Raw genomic sequence first — 24,688 nt, forward strand, 5'->3', positions numbered from 1 at the left:
CTGAAGCTCAGAGACAGGCTTTAGAAGAGGAGCTTCATTGGATGTTGCCAAAGTCCCACCTGGTCCAGCATCCTGCTCTCACAGAGGCCAACCAAATGCCTACAGGAAGCCCACAAGCAGGACCTGAGTGTTCCTAGGTTCTCCTGCACTGTAGCTCAGTGGTGGAACATCTGTTTAGCATGCAGAAGGTCACAGGTACAATCCCCAGCATCTCCAGATAGTGCTGGGAATGTACCCTGTCTGAAATCCTGAAGCTGCTGCCGGGCAGTGTAGACAATATTGAGCTGGATGAACCAGTGGTCTGACTTTGTATAAGGCAGCTGTTTTTGTTCCTATCCCTCTTGGAGCAGGAATTACAAGATTCAAACCCTTCTTGGTAGGATCCCTTAAGGGTCATGCTCCATCCCATCCCCATTAAACCCCCCCCCCCCAAATGGATGGTTGCACAAGTTTCGGTACAAAGAGCTCTGAACTGCATCCCTGCTTTTCTTTCTGTAGCTTCAGTGTTGTGCTGGATTCTCTTCAGAGCACGAAAGTGGCAAAGCCTCTGCTCAGAAAAGAAGAGAAGGCCATTCCAAGCATTTTATCCATTGCATATCAGGCTACCTCCCCCCCACCCCAAATGCATCTGAACTTTCAAACTGTAGGCTACCATGATGTTTCTCCCCTAGGAACATCATCCCTCTTCTCTAAAAGACATAAGTTATGCCCCACTCTTGTCTCCAAAAGTACCAGCTTGCCTTTTAAGGGCAAACAATGACAGTTGTTTCTTCAACAAAACCCCAAGGGTTGGGCCAGTCCTCTCTAGCATAACAAGGGAGTGAAGGAATGACTAGCAAAGCCAGATGCTCAGGATTGGCCTGGATAAGACAGGAATTCAGCCTTGTTCAGCATCCAAGAAAGAGCCATCATCCTGGCTGCAAAATGTCCAGTATCCACTGTTGTACACTTTATCTAGGGAGATCAGAACCTCCCGCTTCACCGCAAGCAAAAAATAAACCTATATGACGCATGGGCAAAAATGGAAGATTAGGGACCAAAAATGGAAGATTAGGGAGCTGCTGTCAGGACTCATGCAAGAAACTTAGTGCAGCTGAGGAGAATATTGATGGAGTTGAACCAGGGATGGGGGAAACTTTGGTTCTCCAGATGTTTGCTGCACTACAACTCCCAGCATCCTTGAACAATGGTCATGCTGGCTGGGCTGATGAGAGTTGTTCGTCAACCTCTAGAGCAGGCTTCCTCAACCTTGGCCCTCCAGATGTTTTGAGACTACAATTCCCATCATCTCTGACCACTGGTCCTGCTATGGGAGTTGTAGGCCAAAAAAAATCTGGAGGGCCGAGGTTGAGGAAGCCTGCTCTGGAGGGCTGCAGGTCCCCCATCCCTGTGTTAAAGAGATGCATCACCCACACCAGCCTACCAGCAGTGGGTTCTGGCCTGCCTATGATGGCTTAGGAGATAGACCCACTGTGTGGACAAGTAAAGAAAACAAGGATCTGTAGAAGGCTTTAAAACACTCATTTATTTTTAAGCACTGGGGCCTGATTGCCCCTTTGGCTTGTTCTGCTTCGGCTACTTTTCTGAGATGTGACTGGCCTCAGAGAGGATCTTCCCATCCTTGGTCTCGATGGTTTTGATGAGCAAGGGCCTCTTCAGTGAGTTGTTGGTCAAGGAAGTCCCCCCAGGTGCCATGTTGTGGGCAGGCAGCGCCATCCCCTGTGTCAGGAGCCCAGCTGCATAAGCAATGGATGGATTTAGAAATCTGGGTCAAGAGATCAAAGAAGGATGGCTTTAAGCAAGAGACTCCTGATTTGACTCCCCAAAGTGATTTGAGAAAGAAGAGGCAGCTAGAAATGCCATTCAAGCAAGTTAGCAGCAGGTCCCGGAGCCAGAAGGCCAACTGGCCATTTGCTCTAAGTGAGTGATCGACATGAATTTGTGCGCACGCACGCGCACACACACACACCCAGACATAGAACCAGAAACCGGACCAATAAATTTTGTACTAATGGAGACTGAGCAAGGATACCATTCTGAGGAACCCAAAGGGTCTTGAGCAGAGGTGGAATTTTAAGGAGGATGTAGAACCCTACAGATGATAGGAGGCACCCAATATATTACATGAAATTCTGGCTTCTTGTGGGGCATCATTCAGTATTAAGGTCAAGAGGCAGTCCAAACAAGCATAAGAAAAACTGAGGTGTTCTGGAGCCTTCTGTAGTGTTTGTGTACACAAAATCTCTTGATTACATTTAAAATATATTTCTACCTTTTTCTGTTCATCTACCATGTAAAAGTTTAAATACTGAGACCTCATGATAACAGCTAACTAAGCTGGGTCCACATCATGGCAGACACACTTGGTGGGAAGTCTTCCCTGTCAAATGCCAAATGCCATGACACGTAATCAACTATCAAGAACTGTAATCAGTATCAGACTGCCAGATACTAAATGCTAAAATCGAATGTCTTCCAGTATCCAACGGAGATAGCAAATATTCAACAAATATTTGAAAAATGCAGTGATGAGTGATGACAATAGCAAAAAAATTTTTGTTGTTGTTGTTTAGTTGTTTAGGAAACCTAGAAAAGCTCAAAGGGAACCCGTTTGGCAAGGATGGGGCTGCCGTGTTACCAGAAGAATCCAGAGGATGGCAGGAGAGATTGATGGAGTTACCAGTCGCCTCCATTTTATGAGCACCCATTTTTACCACAGGCTTGGGACTATTCTAGGGAACTTCATACACAGCTTCAATCAGAGTAGGAAATATACTTACCTAGTTTGTCTATAGCACTGAACTGCTGGCTTGGAGCCTGGCTACCCATCCTGAGAGAAGGGGGGGGGGAAACATGTGATGGAACAAGGGTGTTTTAGTGTTTCAAGTGCCCCCACCCCACACTTATTTTTTTACCTCCCAACCCCCTGCTGATTTTGGCAATGGCAAACACACACACACACACACACACACACAGAGAGAGAGAGAGAGAGAGAGAGAGAGAGAGAGAGAGAGAGAAAGCTGGGATGAGTGGAGCAAAGCACCTGATAGGGTTAAATATAGCACCCTCCCTGGTAATCAGTTTGTGCATCTGATGAAAGGAGGGGGGGGGGGCTGATGCTAATTCACTCCCTCAACTGATCTGCACAGATCATCTGAGAAATCTCTCCCCCCCCCCTCTCTCTCTCTCTCTCTCTGTGTGTGTGTGTGTGTGTGTGTGATAGACACAGACCGACCAACAGAGTGGGGTGGCCACACACTCATTAGTGCAAACAACCTCCAAAACCATGATTGTGGCCCACAGCGTGTAAACAATACTGAGTTAGATAGACTGTCAGTCTGACTCTGTAGAATGCAGCTTCCCATGTGACATCATAGTGATGTCATGCGTGACAGTCAATCCTAGATGTCCAGGTGCAGAGCGACTGATTCACCAACCTCCCACCCGCCCCATGCATGCATGGTGAGTTCCACTAAAGTTAGGGTTGCCTCCAACTAAATCCTACCCGGAGCAGACCCACTGAAATGAATGGATCCAAGGGACTCATGTCTATCAGCTTCAATGAGTCTTCTCTGAACAGGACTAACACTGCTTACCACCCACAGGACCTTGCTTACCGGTTCTCTTCTCCTTCCAGCAGTTTCTGGTAGGTGGCAATTTCTATGTCAAGGGCCAGCTTGACATTCATCAGCTCTTGGTATTCTCGCACCTTGCCAGCCATGTCGTGCTTGGCCCGCCTCAGAGCCTCCTCCAGGTCTTGGATGGCACCCTTGGCACTCTGCACAGCCTGCTCCCCTTGCTCTTCAGCCTGCGCCACAGCACTCTCCAGGTTGGCTCGCTGGGCAGGAGGAGAGAGGAGCTGTGAGACTGCTCGAAAACCATGGTGGGAAGCCACAGGGAAAGCCCACAGTAGGAAACTGGAGGCAAGGCCTGTCTCTTATCATAGCGTGATAGGGAAGATCCTGTTTTGGGGCTGCATGGTTGCTCCAATTTGGCTGCGGCTGCTTGTCCTATTTTCCCCAGCTGCCAATTTGAATAGCAAAGGAAGAGCTGAGAAAGCTTTGGCAAAAACGAGCCCTTCTCCTGTTCCTCAGTTTGGGGATACAGGGCATTTCCAGATGACCTGTTTACTGAGTGTTCGTTCTGATTTGTTTGCAGGGAGTTTAGATGATGTTGCCAGCAGGTGTTACCCAATGCTTTCCTGTGAATTTCCCCTTCATTTTTCTTTATTGCAGAAACTCTGATCTTTTGGAGAAGCAGGTTTGTTGCACAAGACCTCCTAATCTGTTTAAAATTGCACAACATGAATTGACCAGCAAGTGAATGAATCTCACCTGAACAGAGAGACAGTCGAAGTGTCCACAGTTTCTTCAGCTCTTTCATTATAACAATTTGCTAAGGTCACGCCCAGAAAGTTGCTATTGTGTGGGTGGGAGTCTATCCCATGATGGAAAATTCAGGTTGTACAATTAGAGTGGATTTGGTACCTTGTGCAGGAAACCCATTAAAATAGGACTTTTTGCACTGAGAAGTGTGTGTGTGTGGGGGGGGGTTGCTTGATGTGGTGCCCTGCAAACAAATCATAATAAATACAGTGGTACCTCGGGTTACAACACTTCGGGTTACAGGCTCCACTAACCTGGAAGTAGTACCTAAGGTTAAGAACTTTACCTCAGGATGAGAACAGAAATTGTGCACTGGGGGCACGGCGGCAGCAGGAGGTCCCTTTACTAAAGTGGTACCCCAGGTTAAGTACAGTTTCAGGTTAAGAACAGACCTCCGGAATGAATTAAGTTCACAACCAGAGGTACCACTGTACTCAATGAACAGCCCATGTCACCTAACCTCCCCACAAACTTTATGCAAACCAATGAGGATGAATGCTCAATTAGCAGGTCATCTGGAAGTAGCCTAAGTTACCCATCAAAAAGAATCAGTGTTTGGGCTGTAGACCTTTGGAAGCAGCTGAAGGCCTTCTGGGCCACACATTTCATTTAGCAGTGTATTTGGAATGGGGACATGAAGTGGATCCATGAAGCATGCCCCCCTCAAGACCAAATTACCCATTTCTCATCCCCCCTCCAGCTGTTCCACTTCTTTATGAAGAATGATGCTATCTGCAGACCTAAGGTATAACCTATCTGTGAAATGCAATCATATAATGGTTGGATGGCTGAGGAATGAGAGGTGGAGTGTGTAAGGGGATGTAAGTGCAGTCTGATTTCCCCTGTTAGTGTAAACTCTCAACTTTCACCAATAGTTTAAATAAGACTCGTTTTCTGCCCAGAGACAGCTCACCTGGTTCTTCAGGGCCTCAATTTCCCCATTAAGGCGCTGCGCGTAGCGTGTCAGCTCAGCAATCTGCCCTCTGGCTCTCTTCAGATCCTCAAGGTTCTTCTGAGTCTGTCTTGCTATGTCATCACACTGGAAGGTAAAGAGAAGAACCAGGAGGTTTTAGTCAACAGCCTCATCCAGGTACCAGCCAATTCTCTTTAAAATGTTATGTTCAACAATATGCATATATGTTATGCATGCCTGCATGCACACACTTCCACGTGATGGAAATGTGCTACTTGCCTTGTTCTTGTACCACTGTTCTGTCTCATCACGGCTTTTGGCAGCCATGGCCTGGTACTGCTCCTTCACCTCATCAATTATATGCTTCATCTCCAACTCCCGGTTATTGTCCATCTCCACAGTGACCATTGCATTTTGGATCTGAGGTTGCAACTCCCGGGTCTCCTGGGTGTGGATGAGCAGAGAGAGAGAGAGAGAGAGAGAAATAATGACATTGTTGATGAGGTTGGGATGACAGGTCATCTCAGATGGAGAACATAATCATGGAGCAAAGCCCAAGCCCTTCTCATCTCCTCTGAGTACGCCTTGTGAACCTTCAACCCAGAAGATGGGACAATAATCCGACCCTCTTCCCACTCACCCCTACCAAACACACCCACCACTCTTCTCCCATTTGTCACCCACCTCTTCAAAGAGCTGGTTGAGGTATTTCATTTCATTGGAGGTGCTCTCTAGCTTCGACTCAACAACCACTTTCTGCACATAGATGTCATCTAGGTCCTGTCACGGGAGAGAAGTAATCAGCAGATCCCATGCCTGGGTCAGAACAGGATTCACCTGTCATGAGCCCTGCAGTGGGATTGGGTTGGCAGCTCTGACAGAGGAAGAAGAAACAGAGTAGAGGGGTGAATTGTGGGAAGCTGGCTTGGAGGAGAGGGGATCTCCCCTTTCCACCATGACTTCTGAAATACACTCGGAGTCGAGTGTGGATTTCATGCTCTGTATTCAGCTCATAGTAGTGAGGAATGGAAGTTCCCCCAGAATGTCTGCTTTATATACATTATTTAGACAATGGGCCCCACATAATTGGCTAATTCCAGGATTCTCCTGTAGGTCAATCAGGTTGCGGATTCACTTCCACCTGGAGCTGGATTGGGTGGCTCCTGTGGACCAATCAGACTGCTGCATTCTGGGTCCTATTGTTCTAGGACCAATCAGACTCCTGCCTTTTGGATCCTATTCAACTCAGTACATAACAACTTCAATCACTTTGGAAGGGGGAGCAGGGATGCCAGATCTCCCCTCTGACATTCCTGCAAAACAGAGAGCCTTAGTAGACTCTGGAGAGGCCTTTGATCTGCCAAGATGCAGGGGAAGGTGGACCAGGAGATGGCAGTGATTCAACAGCAGTCTTTTATTTATTAATTATATTTATTACATTTTATACACCACCTTTACCTTCCAGGGTGGTTTACATGGCTCTCCTCCTCCCCATTTCATCCTCACAACAACCCTTTGAGGTAGGTTTGGCTAAGAGATGGTGACTGGCCCAAGGTCACCCAGTGAACATCATGACCAAGTGCTGATTCGAACCCAGGTCCAACACTCTAATAATTAAGCCATGCTGTCTTATCGCCTGGGAACTGCCTCCACAAATGGGAGCAGCCTTACCTACCCCGATGGAGTGCATGCTTGCAATCTCAATGTTCCCACAAGGCAAGAAAGTGCAGCATGCCTCGTCTTTAAAAGCTTGGCGGGAGGGGCAGGGAAGCATCCTAATTGCATCCATCCACTTCTGAACTTCTTGTTCTGCTCTTGACTTCCTGAATCATGGCTCCTGAGCCCTTGTCTGCTGCTGAGTCGGTACCATTGCTTGTGAGTAAGGTATCTCCTCATGAGTAACAAATCCCTGAGAGCCCTTCACCACCAGCAGCTGTAATTAGGGTGTGCTCTAGGAGGCCAGAATATATAAATTCTCCCTCTTGAGCCTTTTGGTAATTGGAAACAGCACACGTCTCTGGCTCCTGGCTCCAGTTCCCCTGCCTTGCTATGTTATATCTTAGCTGAACAGTGACCTTGGACCTGGCCTCTGGATCATGGTTTGAACCTAGACTGATTCATGTTCTTCGCCTTGGTTTGTTTGGACTGCCTTTGGCTGGTGAGCATTTTGCTAAGTGGCTTATATATCTTGGGATTTGGACCCCTTGAGGGCACCCACTGGCTATCCTGGCTGTGGGGAATAGGGAGAACTGCCTTGGAACCCTATGCCCTATAAGTTCTATGTGTAGATTTTTTTTTCACCTCCAAGACCCACCTTCTTGGTAAGCACAAATTCATTTTCAAGTTGGTTACGCCGGTTGATTTCATCTTCATACCTACAAAGAGAGGGAGAGGAGATGCTTTTTGATCTTGGCAAACAGGGTATTTATGCCCTGTTTTCCAACCTCCTTGCCCTCCAGGCTTTCTTTCCTTTCTCCACAGCACCTGTAGCTCTTCTTCCAAGTATCTGCTAGCCACTTCTTGCCTTGCTAGGCATGCAAGATCTCAATTTGAAATGCATCTCATTTGCACCTCGCAAACCCACCTGCTTTTCAGTTCATCCAGGTAGGCCTGCATGTGGTCCAGCTCATTCTGCAGCTTCACCTTGTCCTGTTTCAGTGCATCGATCTGCTGCTTGAGGGGCTGGCTGTGGGCTGTCATGATGCGCCCCACATTGGATTTGTACTGGTCTTTGCCCTTCAGGAGCCTCAGCTGTGTCTCCAGCACTTTGTTCTGTTGCTCTAACTTTCGCACCTGCGGGGATGGATAAATAAATAAATAAATAAATAAATAATAAGATGAAATGGGCACTGGGGCAGGGAGCCCTGAGCAGCTTTGTTCAGGGTCCAGAATCCCACCACACCTTTCAGTGATTACTCAGGCAATGCTTCTGTCTGGCCATTTGTGACTGGTTTCTAAAAAAACCCCACTATGTGCTCTGTGTTTGATTCATTCCGATGAGATGACCATTCAGACGTACAGTGCATTTCAATAATAATATTAATTAATAAAATTTATTATTTATACCCCACCCATCTGGCCAGGTTTCCTCAGGCACTCTGGGCGGCTTCCAACATAATATTAAAAATACAATAAAACATCAGACATTAAAAACTTCCCTAAACAGGACTGCTTTCAGATGTCTTCTAAAAGCCAGATAGTTGTTTATTTCCTGACATCTGATGGGAGGGCATTCCACAGGGTGGGCAATTCAAAAGGAAATCTAATGACTCTTTACTTTCATTCATTGCATCACATCCTGCCTGAAATCCTTGCTCTTTCTTTTTAACCCACTGAAACAAACTAACTCACATGCAATCGTTCACAGGACTGAGAAATGGTAGATTTTCTGTGTGATGCCCCAACCCTCCATTGCCTTCATTTCTACAATTCCTTTAGAGCAAAACAGGACAGAAAGGATGTGTTGCCACACTAGTCAGTCTCATTTTAGTATTGGGCTGTGTACATGGCCACACCATTACTTTTCCTCCATTTGGATCAAAGCTAGTTTGGGGCAGGGGAGGCATCAAAACACAGTATTTACTAAGGAACAACAGGATAGATGGACATGGGTGGCGCTGTGGGTTAAACCACAGAGCCTAGGGCTTGCTGATCAGAAGGTTTGCGGTTCGAATCCCCGCAACGGGGTGAGCTCCTGTTGCTCGGTCTCTGCTCTTGCCCACCTAGCAGATCGAAAGCACGTCAAAGTGCAAGTAGATAAATAGGTACCGCTCTGGCAGGAAGGTAAACGGCATTTCCATGTGCTGCTCCGGTTCACCAGAAGCGGCTTAGCCATGCTGGCCACATGACCCGGAAGCTGTACGCTGGCTCCCTTGGCCAATAAAGCGAGATGAGTGCCGCAACCCCAGAGTCAGCCACGACTGGACCTAATGGTCAGGGGTCCCTTTACCTTTAACAGGGTAGATATGGATTGTGGCTCATGTTGTGTGTATATCTCTTCCCAAAGCAGTGGCAAGAGCACCCCGAATGGAGACTAAACAGGAGTGGCTTAGGCAGCCATACTTAGGTTGGCTGTTACTTCTCTCTTCTGCATGGGTGTTACCCTTTTGGTGACATAAGCAACAGCACTCATGCCTGAACATAGGAAAAAAAGAAGGACCAATGCCTTCAGTCTTCCAATTCAAAATGTTTCAGTGCTATGTGATACTGCATAAACCAGGGGTAGTCAACCTTTTTATACCTACCACCCACTATTGCATCTTTCTTGATGGTAAAATTTCCTTACCGCCCACCAGTGCTCGATGGAAGGAGTATTCAGCTTGTGCCGTAGAACCCCCTACCGCCCCCTAGAATCCTGAAATGCCGACTAGTGGGCAGTAGAGACAAGGTTGACAACCCCTGGCATAAACAGTTGAGACGAGATTTCTAGTTTCTGCCCCCAACTCCTCAGATTTGGGATTGCTGGGAAATGTGCCTTCCCCTTTGTCGTCTCCCTTTTTGGGGGAAAGATTTAGAGACATGGAGTAGGGGCAAAATCACTGTGCACCCACTCCTTGATATCAGGATTCTGTATCAGAAGAAGGAGTGTGAAATAAGCTAGCTCTACGAATTGAAGCGGTGGTGGTTATTTAGTGAAACATTTCAGGAAAACCAAGCACTAGCATTTGACACATCTGTCCACCAGGGGGCGCAAATCCTCTTTGTTTCATTGTTATGACGCATTACATTAGAAGTAGGATTGGAGCCTTCATTTAACTGTCTTGCAACACATATAGTTTTAGTAAAATAAGCAATCCATTGAGCCATGGTTGAGGACTCCAAACACCTACCCAAAGATCTCACTTTTTTCAGGTACCATGCTTAGGGATATTTCAGAAGCAGCTTTCGGAGGCTGCTTTGTGCCTTCAAAATGTCTGCATTGATTTGCACGGTGGGTTTGGTGTGAATCCATGTCATGCAACGATCCCTCACATATTTTGGACTGCTGAATGCAACAAATGGCTACTGTCTCTCAGCACAAGCGAACATGTAGGATGTTCACTGGCTAAGGAGAATACAGACAGGCATCCTGCGTCTTTAATAGCTGGGAAGGTTGGCAAGGATAGCTTGCTATGCAGGAGGGATAAATTTTGTCTCCTACACAATGGAGCATTTGCATCTTTGGCTGCTCTGTAGGAATTTTGATACATATACAGCATCCCTCACAGGTGTGGCGATCCTCCTAATAACAGCTGTGTACACACCGCACATCTAACGCACATGACTTCCCCCAAACAATGTACTGTAGTTTCCTTCTCACAGAGCTACAATTACCAGCACCCTTGGAAAACTACAGTTCCCAGTAGTATTGGGAGGAAGCTGTGTGCTTTCAATGTATGGTGTATATGCAGCTACCTAAAACAAATTTGTGAAATGTTTCTGTGGACAGCGTGCCTGTTAGAAACTGGAAGTTTCTGGACTGCAAAATTTGTTAACGTTCTTTAAGCAGTGTGTCCTAGAGCTGGTTTGTAGTTTCAAAATAAATAGTTTTTAAAGACAGTATTTTATTAGATTGAAAAGAAACCCCTCCCCCAGCACACACACATGCACACCCAGACTAATGTACAACTGAGGCCAAAATTCTGTATCTGAAAATGAGCCCCATTGAATTACCGTATTTTTTGCTCTATAAGACTCACTTTTTCCCTCCTAAAAAGTAAGGAGAAATGTGTGTGCGTCTTATGGAGCGAATGCAGGCTGCACAGCTATCCCAGAAGCCAGAACAGCAAGAGGGATTGCTGCTTTCACTGCGCAGTGATCCCTCTTGCTGTTCTGGCTTCTGAGTTTCAGAATTTTTTTTTTCTTGTTTTCCTCCTCCAAAAACTAGGTGCATCTTGTGGCCTGGTGCATCTTATAGAGCGAAAAATACGGTAATTGCGACTTCTGTGTAGACACTTATTGAATTGCACTAAAGTGCAGAACATTTTTGTGGAGGGGGGAAAAATCCATATTAGATTAAAATAATTTATAGTGAGTGTGTATATGAAAGAAATACTTTTGCACAATTTCCTGTAGCTCACACCTTGGGAAAAATTAGTAAATTGACTGTCAGTTTTGATATCCATATTCCTTTTAGAACCTGCACATCCACATTCTACAATTCACAATTACATCAGATCTCGTTTTACTTCCTGGTCCCAGAATAAAGAGCTTGATCTTTTATTTTAAGCAAACAACTTAAGTTTCAACTACTCCTCAGTTTACAGTAAAATTGAACAACATGGATGATTACACTCCACCTTAGTTTTGGGAAATTGGGATGTTGGAAAACCCTTTGTTAGTGATATGAGCATCGTATTTGTCTGGTGGTGTGATATTTAGCACAGTTTTTCCAAACACCCTTTCAGTATATATTTATTGAAGGATGAAAAATTATTCCTCCACCCCCTTACCAGTCTTTGTCCATCTTTATTGAACATGTGTTAGTTCAGTGTTCTAGACTTGGGTATACATCTAACTCTCCATTCCCTATATATAAACAGAGTGTAATACTTTCCATGAAAGTCCAATTCTTGGAATCACCAATTTATAATCTTGGAAAGAGGCCTTGAAAAGTCTGCTAGTCAAATAATGCAGTATTTGACTCACAGCCAAAGTAGATCATACTCTGGAGATCTGTGATCATAACTCCCATCTCCTTAAAGCTTTTCAAAGCTAGCTGTGTGGAGAACCCACGTCACACTGGGATCACAGTTCAGGGAGACCCGAGTTTTAACAGCTTACCCTGAAACATCTGCAGTGCAATCTTGAACAAATCTACTCAGAAATAACACTGTTCCCAATGCAGCTTATTTTCCGGAACAAGACTGCAGCCAATATAAAACCTTATCTTTCCAAAGTTATTACTTGCCCCATTAGGGAAAACAGGTACTCCTATCAAGCATCTCCTTTGCATCCTCTGACTTGCACCATCTCTAGTGGTTTCTAGAAGGAAGCACCTATGGAAATCAATTTATCAAGTTTTGTGTTGTTGGTTTTTAATGGTTTTTCTGCTGTTTGGAGCTGTGCTTTTTGTTGTGCTGTGAATAAATAAACGCACTGGGGATGAGCGTGAAAGACACTTTTTTTGTGTGTTCCAAATTTTACCTAGTGGAAGTAATTGCAAGTAATTGCCAGCGTTAGGTTAACATCTATTGAAACTGTGCCTGGCAGAGGTTTGGGCTCTGCGTAGTGATAACAACAAGGATAGATGTTAACAACAGGGTCCCATAACTTCAGACACCTGAATACAAGTTGACACGAACTTGGAACTTCCATAAATGCTTCCGTCTCCGTATTCTCCACTCTGATTGGAGCAGCATTGCCTGCGCAAAGGGGCAATCTCTCTGAGTGGTAGTAAATTAAGTTTGACTCAGCCCATCCGTTTCAACGGGTCTACACTAGCTTGGGCATGTTCATTTCAATAGGCACCACCAACACCCCTTTCCCCCCCTCTCTCGCACCCCCCACCCCAGAGCAACGTCCCGCCCCACGCGCGCATCCTGGTTGCACCTTGTCGATGAAGGAGGCGAACTGATTGTTGAGCCCTTTGATCTGCTCCTTCTCCTCCGTCCGGATCTGGTGCAGTTTAGGGTCGATCTCCAAAGTGGGCAGCGAGGAGAGAAGGAAAGCGGGCGAGGCGGACAGGGGAGAGCCGGGGAAGGCGCTGGAAGTGGATCCTAGTCGGAAGAGCCCCGGCTGGAAGCTCCCCGGGCTGGCCCGGTACAAAGAGCCCCGGTTGGAGAGCGAGCCGTGGGAGCGGCTGCTGAAGCTCAGGCTCCCCGGGCGAGGGTAACTGGTGCTCATGGTGCGCGGGCTGCAGCGCTGGCTCGGCAAGAGGAATACAGGTGTTCAGTACCTGGGCCGAGCTTAATAGCAGGGGAGATGCAGAAGGCCCCGCCCCTTGCACACCTGGGCACTTTATTGGCATATCAGCGCCCCCCCCTTCCCAGGGCTTCACGTAACGTGGAGCGTGATGGCATATTTGCACATCAACTTGCGCTTCACGCATCCGCGCTATCGAGTTGCACTCTGATTAACATAGCCGCGCCCCTATCGCCTCGCCCGGCCAATCGCACGACACCGCTAAAGCCAGCTCAGTGTTCTGTGTAGACCACCTACGAGTGCGTTCCACTTGTTTGCATAGCTCCGCCCCTTTGGTCCTTCTTATTTGAGATTATTACGGCGGTCCAAGACGAGCGCCTGAAAGGCTGCCCAAAGTTTGTGCGAAAGCCCCTCCCTCAAAAAAAAAATCCCTCGTGCAAACAAAGGAGGCTTAGGCAAACGGGTTCTCTTCTACCAATGTGGCAGCTAGGCTCTCTCCCATTGGCTGGCCGCTACCTGGGCATGCAAATGAGCATCCTGGAGGATATAAGGGGCCGGTGCGGGCGCCCAGCGCGCCAGGTGGCGCGATGTCGTTCTATTCTCGTCCGCGCAGCGGCTCCCTGTCCGCGGCCTCGGGGCGCTTCTATCCGGCTTCTTCCGCGGGCTCCGTGCGCGGCAGCTCCAGCGGTTCCGACTCCTGGTTCTCGTTGTCCCGGCTGCACGCGGCGCTCCCGGCGGCGCGGGCCAGCGCGGATGTGGCTCCCGCCTGGCTGGGCCCAGGCCGGCAGCAGGAGGCGCTGCAGGGCTTGAACGAGCGCCTGGCCGGCTACCTGCAGCGGGTGCGCGGGCTGGAGGTGGCCAACCGAGCTCTGGAGGAGGAGATCGCCGCCATCCGAGCGCGCAAGGCCGGCGCCCTCGGCCAGAAAGACTGGGAAGCCTGCGAAAGGCCCCTGGCCGAGCTGCGCAAGCAGGTGAGGGGCGCGGCTGAAAGGGACGGGGTGAAACACCTGGCAGGTGGGAAAGGGATGCGAGCGGAGGGGACGCAAAACGCTGGTGGGCTTGGCAAGAGAGGACAGTAGAGCGCCTTTCAGGTGATTCTCCATCTCCAGGTACGGATGGTCATCTGCAGATCATTCCAGCACTTCATAGGACCCCAACACAGCTACACACGCCAAGGCCACGGTTCCTTCCACGCACGTTTTCTTCCCCACTATGTTCAATGGAACTCGCTGGAAAGCGTGATTGCTAGCGCTTTGCTGCCCAGTGTTTGTACTGCAGGTAAATCCAGGCGATTCTGGCAAGTGCAAAAGATAAAGGCATGGGTGGAAAGGTCAGAAACTGGGCGAGTAGAGTCAGTGGGCAAGGGGACACATTGACCTGATACAGGTTGAAGGCAAGAGAGAATGGTGGAAAGCAGAACTGGAGGAGAACTGGTGCAAAGGAGCCAGACTCAGCCCTAAACCCATTTGCGTTATGGATATCCAGTGTTTTAAAAGTGCCACAGAGCACTTCATGTACATGGTATTACCACAATCCATATAAACACCAATGAAAAGCATATGACATGGGTGGTGCTGTGAGTTAAGCCACAGAGCCTAAGACTTGCCCATCAGAAGGTCAGCAGTTCAAATCCCCATGATGGGGTCCCTGCTCCTGCCAACCTAGCAGTTTGAAAGCATGTCAAAGTGCAAGTAGATAAATAGGTACCGCTCCGGCGGGAAGGTAAACGGCGTTTCTGTGTGCTGCTCTGGTTCGCCAGAAGCGGCTTAGTCATGCTGGCCACATGACCCAGAAGCTGTGCAATGGCTCCTTCGGCCAATAAAGTGAGATGAGCGCTGCAACCCCAGAGTCTGTCACGACTGGACCTAATGGTCAGGGGTCCCTTTACCTTTTAAATTGGAGGAGATGCACTTTGGATTCTAGAATAAAGTGTTGTGTATGCGCGTGTGCAGTCTAAATGTTTTCCCAGCTTTTCCAGAAAACAACCAAGCACCCTCTCCACACCCATATAACTTTTTGATCCTGTTTTCTCTTGACAATTTGGTAACAGTCTGGTTAAAAATACAAGCTTATTCCCCCACTCCCTTTCTATAAGAGTTGTATGGAAATAAAACCCCTTCTTGATAGACTTTCTTTTCTTCCTTGTATGGGATGCTTGCATGTCCAAACAAAGGAGGATCCAGACACTCCCAAAATGTGGGGATGTAATAACTTCCTTGGAAAAAAATCACCTAACCCTCCCCTTTCTAACACCTGCCTCCCCCCACCCCCCAAAAAGAAAGCACAACTGTAATGTACTGGTTTCATAGTGAGGCATACAACTCCAATTGTTTCCCTGTTGTAAGCTCATATTTAAAAAGCTGAGTGTAGCTGGAAATCCAAGCCCTTGGTTTGGTAGGTGTAGCTTTCTTTTCAGGCTAATATCCTTGGATTACCTGTTTGACCACCTAGCGGAATCTACATTTCTGCCCAACTGGTTTTCAGCATGTTCTTGTAACACCAGGGTTGAAAGGTGCTGAGATGTGCAGCATCTAACCAGGTAGATTCATTCATAGGAAATTTCCCAGAGCTGAGCATTGGCTAGCAGCTCATCAGCTTTTTATAGGTGGTTTGCAAGGGCTAGTCCATCCATAATGCACTAGAGTGGCTCAAAAGGAGGGGTAGTTTGTGTGTTGAGTTATTATGTTCTTATCCCACTGTTCAGACATTGATTCCCAAAGTGGTTCACATCAGTTTAAAAGAGAAAGGAGGAAGGGCTCTCCTGGAACACAATGTTTGACAGGGAACATGATCCAGCTAGGATACACCCAGCCTGTAGAGAAAAAACAACACATCTTATTGATGTAGTGGTTTATGACAGAACAGGAACACTGAATTGAAGATTCAGTCATTCAGATTTTCATTACCAACAAGTTACACATCAACAAAATGGAGTCTCATAAATGGCCTACTCTGGATAGCACAGAGCAAACATTGCAGCCATCGGTTCCTAGATTTTATTTTGTATAACCAAATGCAATGGTTCAAAGAACATGTCTGCCATGCACATGAAAACAAATATGTTCATTTGCTTTGCAAATACATTTGATTATCCAGACTGCAACCCTCTAGGTGCAGCTGATTTTCAACAGGAGCCGAGAATATGGGATTGATGCAAACCTATTTGAACACGGTGGGATTTTTGCATAGGATTGTGTTGTACATGATATACAACTGCTCCTTCCCGTGTCAGGTGGAAGACCTCAATTTGGACAATGTTAAGCTGCTTCTGCAAATCGATAATGCCAGGTTGGCAGCTGATGACTTCAAGCATAAGTAAGTTGTTTTGTTTACAAACCTTTACAAAAACTGTACCATAAAAGCAGGCATGGGGAAAGAGTGTATAATTCTATTCCAGACACCTAAATGTGAGGAGAAATCACAATGAAGTCTTTTGGGGTGTTTGTGTAAATTCCATATGCCAAAGAAGATTCAAAAATAAAAACTGGGATCCCTTGAAAATGTTGCTTTCTCACAGGTTCAAAGTGAAACATTCTCACTTTCTAATCAATTAATTTAACACTCTTCAGTGTTAACTGGCTATCACACTTTTAGCGTATGTTACTTTTTGTGGAGTAATTTTGCTAGTGCAGTTCTTGAGGTTCTACACTGAAATTAGTATTTGACACACAACTACAAATTGTTAATGTTTCTTGTCCTTATGATTGCATTGCCTGTAAAAGATACCTGGGTCATGAGGATAGAATCTGTTGTATACATGGCTAATTGTCTGTTCCTTGGGACCTCTATTAATGACCTCCAACCCTGACATCCTTCCTGCACCTTATTTACTCACCTCTTTCTTCAGCTATGCTGCACCTCACGATAAATTCTGTAAATTTGATTACATGTGGCTTGGAGCCACCATGTCCCAGGTTCACTCCCTGGCATCTCCAGGGAGGGGCTAGGAATGTCTCCTGCTTAAAACACCAGCAAGTTGCTGACAGCCAGTGTCGCTAAATGGACCAGTGGTCTGACTCAATAGGAGGGGAGTGGTCTTTGTTGGATTCTTGTTCTTTGTTGGATTCTTGTTCCTTGTCAGTTTTATATTGATTGATTGGTGTTTTTATTCTTTGTAGTTTGCTTTTATCACATGAACTGCTTTTAGATTTCATAGCTGAATGATGGGATAGAAATTTAACATTTGCTTTAAAACATACACATATAAGCCTTCTCTATCTATCTATCTAGGAAAGTGGCAGTCAGGAAAGGTTTGAAAAGCTGCTGCTAAATTTTTGAGTGAGACATGCGTCTAATCCGACACTCAACCAGAGCCAGAAGAGACAACAGAGTACCAGGGAGACAGCAGAGTACCAGCTATATCCCAATGGCCATGAAAATAGATTAAAATGTTAAAATACTAATATCAATATTTAAATAAAGTTAACCCTCACCCCCAAATGTGGAGGTGGTCTGGGAAAATACCTGAGCATGATTTACACCCGGGTCTAAAAGGTTAAGTGAAAGTCTGTTCCATTACTTGCACTTGGTTTCAGCCTTGCAACTTGTTTGTTCATTTGTTTCTTGTTTCCTCCTTCCCTTCTTCCAGACTGGATGCAGAGCAGGCTATGTGTGACAGTGTGCAAAAGGACACACATGGGTTGCGCAAAATGATCGATGACACCAACTATTCCCGCTTGAAGTTGGAAGGGGAACTGGAGTCCCTCAGAGAGGAGCTGGCTCACTTGCGCAAAAGCCACCATGAGGTAACAGTATGGCAAGGGCTGCGTCTGAACCCACCCCTGTGTCCACCCCCAGGTATTCAACACACAGCTCTGAGAGGATTGGAATATTTCCCATGTAGTCAGTATGTGTGTCCATAGTAAATACATGCTTGCCCTTATCCTAATAATAATAATAATAATAATAATAATAATAATAATAATAATTTATAGCCAATAATGACATTCACACACACACCAGAGGAATAAAGAAAGCTTACACGGAATGAAAGATGCTGCTTCAGGCTACAACTATGCAGGCAACAAGCCCTACGGTTCATGTACACCTTAATTATGAGGGTAAAATAAAGGCCCTACCTAAACATGGAGAGTGAGTACACCTGATCTGGTCATAAGCGGAGCACAAGTCGGGGATAGATAACTGTACCTTCCGTGAGAGTTAAGATCTCCCCTTCAGGATCCTATGTCAGCAAGCCAATAGTATCTCTCCCCCAAGCAGTGATTAAGCAAAGCACAAGGATGATCATTGAGATTATAGAGCAAAAAGGAGGGCCTGTTGTGTGAGCTACCTGACCACTGAAAATCTGGGGTTCAAATAGTATTTTGAGCCAACTGAGTGACTGAATAATCTGACACCTTAAACCCTTTGATGCATTGTTTATTTCATGCAAGTTTGCCATTGTGTCCTGAGATAAGTTTGAAACTGAGTGGTCACAACATTAGTTGGGGATAACCAACAAGTTACCTATACATTTCCTGAATAATTTACTTTTGAAAGAAGATTTTGTTGCCCATGTGAAATCCAGTTCCTTCTTATGGGAGGGTGATGATTAAACTTTTCTGGAAACTAGAGATCAGTAAGCTGATCTTTACAGTAAAACTGTCTGCTACCCCTATTAGGTCATGTCTAAGGTAGGAGCTGGTACCAGAGTTGTGCATAGTTTGTTGAGGGGTATATTTTATATTAAAGCTATGACAGCTGCACTGATGTGCCATGATCTGCAGTAATAAACCATGTAAAAAGTCCAGACTAGCATCCATTGTTACAACAGATACAGCTGAGAAATATCTCACGCTGCAGACAGTTATTATTATTATTATTATTATTATTATTATTATTATTATTATTATTATTATTTATTATTTAGTAGTAGTAGTAGTAGTAGTAGACCACCCTTTATGCATCAATCTCAGGGCTTTTCACAATTTAAAATTCCAATATAAAAAGCACGTAATACATAATAAAAATAAGAATAATAAGTAAGATCTCTAGATCCCATGGAATCATGTTCTGAGAAAAATGTGTGGGGACATCCGGCAGTGAAGTACTTACGATTTAAACTCTTAAAACAGAAGGGAGATGAGACAGTAGTAAACAATAGGAAAGTGTACATATACTTCAGGCTTCTCTGTGGAGACAAATGCTTCCCCCCAAAGGCCATATTGACCTCTGCCCCCTAACAGGCTTTCTCCCTTTCTGCATGGTCTGCAGGAAGTAGAGGCTCTCAATGCTCTGATCGCCAAATCTGACATAACAGTGCAGGTGGATAATCCACAGAAACATGACCTGAGCGAGACCATCGCTGAGATCCGCAACCAGTATGAGAAAATGGCTGAGCAGAGCCGTTCCGAGGCTGAGGACTTGTACAAAACCAAGGTGAGGAGGGCACTAGGGAAGGGGAAGAGTAGGGACGGGACAGAAAATGGGTTGAGTTCACATTTAAAGGCAAATCTACCTAATTCACTTTCCCCCCAAAACAATACGCAAACTTGAAACCCAGCCACTGTTCAGAATTCACACTTCTCTGAATTTTGCAGTGCCATTCTCCAGCCAAGCAGGAATGCATATACAGTGGAACCTCGGTTTTCGAGCGTCTAGGAAGCCGAAAAATTCGGAACCCGAACGCCGAAAACCTGGAAGTGAATGCTTGTTTTCGAACGTGCCTTGGAAGTCGAATGGCTTCCGAGGCGCATTTCTACATTTTCGCAATGGAATTTGCCGATCACCCATTGAACCTCAGTTGTCAAATGTTTCAGAAGTTGAACGGTCTTCCGGAATGGATTATGTTTGACAACCAAGGTTCCACTGTACTAAGGTAAAGTATGCATTCAATGGCAGGTAGCAGTGGAAAGAACGTACCAAAAATCATTGTATTTGGGGAGGCTGCTTTGCAAAAATGAGTATATTAGGTGAACTTGCCTACAAACGTGTGTATTAGGAGTAACTCACTAAAATGCTGATGCATTTTTTCACGGGGACCTTTAAAAAACAATAATCACAAAATGACATGGAAATGTGGAGAACTGATGATTGGAAAATCGAAAAACTGTGAGAAACCAACAAGATTGCTTCATCCCTAGGAGGGAGCATGGCTCTCTGCCCCACACTAACTTCCCTTTGCCATTACTGTTCACCCTTGCAGTTTGACTCCATGTCTCAAGAAGCAGATGTGCATGCCCAGGCGCTGGAAGAAGCCAAAAGCGAGTTGACAGAGCTTCGTCGGCAGCTCCAGGGAATAGAGATTGAACGCCAGACTCTGCAGAAAACGGTAAGAAGAGGGGTGCCCTCTTTCCTTCCCAGTTCCCAGTATAGGTCATAAGAGGCTCTCCTGAGCAGTGAATAACTTCTTCCTGAAAATTATAAGCATGCAACAGGCAGTGAAGAAGTACCACTACTTGTTTTATAGCAGGAGTGTCGTCTCCTGTCGTGCTCTTTGTCAATCATCTGTGTATCAAAATTATTCAGTTATTATTACAGTTCTATCCCAACTTCCTTGCAAAGAGCTCAAGCTGGCATCCATGGCTCTCCCCACCTCCCCATTTTATTCTCACAACAACCCTGTTCGGTAGGTTAGGTTGAGAGTTGGGAACTGGCCCAAGGCCACCCAGGGTCTTAATTCAGCACTTGTAACCAATACACCCCCAGTGACTCTAGATAGTTTTTCCTCAGAGATGAAATCCATCAAATAAGAGGTCTGTTACATCAGAATGCACAGCTAAGGGTTGAACTTAGAATTAAAGGAACTGACCCCCAAAGCAAAATACCTTTATTATGACCAATCAACTTGGAGTGAAGAGTGAAGTGAGAAAGATTGCTTTGACCAATGCCTTATCAAGCACCCAGAGCTGGCTTGAGATCTATTACTGCTAAAGAGAGAGGTTGTGATGACCCCGCTCACCCCCATTCTATGTATAGAAGCTGACCTGACTTCAGCACTAGCAATAGCTCATGGTCCTTCACATCAGAGGGCAGCCGGCTAGCCAAGGGGTGCTGGACCAGTGATGCACTGCACACAGTTCTGTCCTCCATATCCATTTTCTAGGACAGCCACTGCACCCTATGCAAGTTGAGTCAGCCCAGGCTTCTCACACCTGTGGTTGCTGGGCTCCAGAAGTGACAGATGCTACTGTAAGAAAGGACGCACACTTTTGCTCCTTGCTCCAGCTGTGGGTGAATGAAGGATGCAGCTTTTCTTACATCCGCTTCACAAGAAGCACCAGTTCTACCTCCCCAAGCTGCATAAATATTACAGACTGGGCCTATTAAATGTCATTTGTTTTGGCACGGATGTCTATTTTAATATGAATTAAACTTTAAAGGTGTGGCAATGGCTGAAAGCTGCACAAGCACTGGGTGGAATCCCAAGAGAGACTTAAATTTACCCCAGAGACTTTTGTTCGCCCCATGGAACATATCGACTCCCCTACCTGAATAGGGGATTTCTTCCTCTATGAATAAAGCAACCTATGCTTAAAGCTCTGCTCAGCTTCAGAAGCTGTTTTTTGTGAGTCAACACGCATGAGGGTACTACTGTTGAAAGAACAAATCTAAAACTCATTAAAGTAAGAGAGCTGCTCTTACAGAATTTGTGGAGTCCTGGCCAATATTCACTCATTTTTTGTTGTTGCTATATGCCTAATTCTGTATAAAAGTTAGGGTATCAAATTTTGTTCACTGCATAAGCCCAAACCATTTTGTGATGCAGATAGACACGCTGGAGAATACCTTGAAGAACACAGGAGAGCACTATCAAAATGAAATGACCAATCTCAACCATATCATTGCCAAGCTGCAAGATGAGCTGGCAGCCTGCCGCGCTGACTTGGAGAGGCAGGCCCGAGACTATGAGGCCCTGCTAGACCTCAAGACCAAGCTAGAGAACGAGATTGAACACTACCGTAGCTTGATCGAGGGGGCAACAGACAGGTAATGAAGGGTTATGCCCCTGACTTCCTTCCTTGTACTTCTTCGTCATATGCCTGTTGAATGTCCCTGGAGTTCTTCCACCAGGCTCACTTTCCCTTCCCCAACCTACATTTGACAGGAAGCTGCAGCCATTCCTGGCTCCCTGGTTGGTTTTTCCTGTATGATCCATGCTACCAAGTTTGATTCACAATATGACATTGGTAGGGGGGCATGTTTTCAGAAATCTACATCTGCTAGTTTTCCAGCCACTCCAAATTCTGTGTGATGTATCTATCCATAGGACATAATTTTTCTAGCACTGCATGTATCTGAAAATACTTGCTTCCTAATAAAAATATACCAGGAGCTACCTTCATATTGGGCATAGCATCAAGTTACAAGATTATAAAGAAAGGAGGATAGGATTATTAATCATTTGTGCTTTGCTGTTCTTCCCTAGATCAGGGTAGTAAAAGATTAAGTAAATCTACATCCTAATTAGGTCTGAACCCTCGCAACCTTCAGTTCTATAGCTAGAGCTGCAACCAGTACATGACTTAGCTGTCTCTGAGCTGACTGCCTTGTGGGACAGAGGAGCCAACTCAGTTTCTGCTTTTTCATGAATGAGGAAGACCATTAGCTAAGACAGGTGGTTTTAAGGTATAGAATGGGAAGGCACTTGCATCTTTCAGAACAGCATCAAGGGGAAAACCCACTGGTGCTGTTTCTCTTATCATTGTAGCCGTGTGATGTGACAAGGTGTCTACTAGTGAAATTTTGTCTCTAAAGCCATTCCTAAAGCTGCAGAAGCCCTCATGGCATCTGATGCTGGCAGCCTCATTTTTGTCAAGCTACGAGGGATAGAAAGGTTGCTAACAATCATTTCAGTCCCTTGAGTAACCGCACTGACTTTGGAGGAAACAAGGCAGCAGATGGGAAATATGGCTGTAGAAGCTAATGCAATGTGTTCAGTGGCACAGGTGTGTAAGCAAATCTGTAGCAGGAAGCCCTCACGGTAAGCAAATTGTCCTAGGATGAAGCAAACAAACTGCTGCCATGTTTTGTATTTTCAGAGGGGAGTTGCAGAACTCAGGCAAAGCAGGTAAGTTCTCCTCTATGATGTAGGAGTAGACATTACTTAGAACAGTGCTGCCTGCTTCTGCATGTCTGTGTCTGCCTGAAACCTGCTTGTTGTTCTCCCGGCCTCACAGTTCAAACACTCTCCCAGGCTTTGTTGTTTGCTTTTCTACCAACAGGACTGTGGCTTGGTGTGAAAAACTCTAAACTGAGTAAATTGTTCAACATGCACAGGGGCTCCAAGCACAGTGCTGTATCAAGCCAGTTGGCTGTACCCAAGTATCTTCAGGAAGTCAGTTTTATGCATTGGAGGATGTAATGCACACATACAAAGCTTGAACTCATATTTACCAGTGTGTACCCTAGGAACCAGCCCTGTTTCTCATTGACAAGCAGCTGTTGCAGTCTCAATTGAAAGCTGCACAGGTGTCCTCAAGGTGGAGGTTGCATTTAGCAGCGTCAAAAGGCAGTCTTCAGGCTTTTTCCTTTTTTAAAAAAGCAAGTTTTTGATCTCTGATCTAGTCTCCCGAGTCCATCCTAGGCTTCACACTCTAACCAGTTACTTTTTATTCCTCTTTTGCAGACACCAGGAGACAGACCATTAAGAAGGTGGTGGTCACCACACAAGAAATTGTGGATGGGCGAGTGGTGACTCAGAGATCGGAGGAAGTGATTCAGTAGGCTTGTCCAGTGTGATGTTTGCTAATCCCTGTATCAAGTTCCTTTTACTGCTGAATAAAAGAAACAATGTTTAGCAACTCTGGACATCCTGTCATGACATTTGCTTGCACAGTTTACTGTGATTAGTCAAAATCTATATTAAAAGACAACCTGGAATACAGAGGTTGGACCCTGCATAAACCACATTAGCATTAGAGTGAACAAGTGCTGCTGTTCCTCATCTACTAGGCTAGAGCCCCATATGGCAGCAATGGAGAACAGGCAAGTGCACATTTACTAATTCCTGAAAAGCTGAAAGCAGAAGGTATTTTATACTTCTTTTCAGAGGACTGTTGCTTCCCCACCACATCAGAAGTACCAGCAGTGAGGGTCTATGCCATCAGAACTGTCAAACACTATGGTAGACTTTCTCATATTATTCATTGCTGATTTTAACTACTTAAACCTTGGCAACACAGGCTTGCTACATGACCTACTAGAGTTCTCAAATCACATTTCACACACATCACCTCTCATGAGAATACAGCCCTAGTGGTGTATCAGCAGAGTTCTCCATTAGGAGTATTGACAGACCTGTATTTGCTAAAAGAATGGGGAGTGAAATCAGCAGACTTGACCCTTCCCATGCCCAGAAATTATCCTGATCCTAGGAAGAGGAGAAATTAAAATTCAAAGGAAAACACTGCTACTCTTAATCTGCCAGGGTCATTTCCCCCTTCCTTTCAAACTATAAAATTTTCTTTTCAAGTGTGTCTGTCACACATTAGCCAGAAGCTGCTGAAAAGTCTGGGCATCTTATTTATAGCCTTTCCCATATGCCTTTTCTGAATTTGTACAAAAATAAATTAATAATGCACATCTAAAAATGAATACTCACAAACCA

At 45.6% G+C, this 24,688-nt stretch overlaps 2 protein-coding genes across 4 annotated transcripts; one reads left to right on the forward strand and one right to left on the reverse strand.

The window, feature by feature from the left end:
- Positions 1–1,502: 1,502 nt before the first annotated feature.
- On the reverse strand, positions 1,503–13,262 carry LOC309331673 (keratin, type II cytoskeletal 8-like). Of its 2 annotated transcripts, none has more exons than XM_081844008.1 (9): positions 12,829–13,262; positions 7,883–8,091; positions 7,613–7,673; positions 5,983–6,078; positions 5,578–5,742; positions 5,299–5,424; positions 3,618–3,838; positions 2,781–2,830; positions 1,503–1,765 (listed from the first exon to the last, which is right to left on the reverse strand). In XM_081844008.1, exons 1-9 carry the CDS (start codon positions 13,120–13,122, stop codon positions 1,758–1,760), a joined length of 1,230 nt encoding a protein of 409 aa, XP_081700134.1. In that variant the 5' UTR covers positions 13,123–13,262; the 3' UTR covers positions 1,503–1,757. The 2 variants fall into 2 exon arrangements, with proteins under 2 accessions (XP_081700134.1, XP_081700133.1); XM_081844007.1 differs by having other exon boundaries at positions 1,503–1,736; positions 12,829–13,257.
- A 292-nt stretch (positions 13,263–13,554) lies between these two features.
- On the forward strand, positions 13,555–23,882 carry LOC309336414 (keratin, type I cytoskeletal 18-A-like). 2 transcript variants are annotated; one of them, XM_081852110.1, is made up of 8 exons: positions 13,555–14,111; positions 16,373–16,455; positions 17,729–17,885; positions 19,354–19,518; positions 20,285–20,410; positions 21,848–22,068; positions 23,121–23,149; positions 23,708–23,882. In XM_081852110.1, exons 1-8 carry the CDS (start codon positions 13,728–13,730, stop codon positions 23,803–23,805), a joined length of 1,263 nt encoding a protein of 420 aa, XP_081708236.1. In that variant the 5' UTR covers positions 13,555–13,727; the 3' UTR covers positions 23,806–23,882. The 2 variants fall into 2 exon arrangements, with proteins under 2 accessions (XP_081708236.1, XP_081708237.1); XM_081852111.1 differs by lacking the exon at positions 23,121–23,149 and having other exon boundaries at positions 13,559–14,111.
- Positions 23,883–24,688: the final 806 nt, after the last annotated feature.

This window comes from Podarcis erhardii (genome assembly GCF_964252035.2).
Source record: "Podarcis erhardii genome assembly, chromosome: 1".
Lineage (NCBI taxonomy): Eukaryota > Metazoa > Chordata > Lepidosauria > Squamata > Lacertidae > Podarcis > Podarcis erhardii.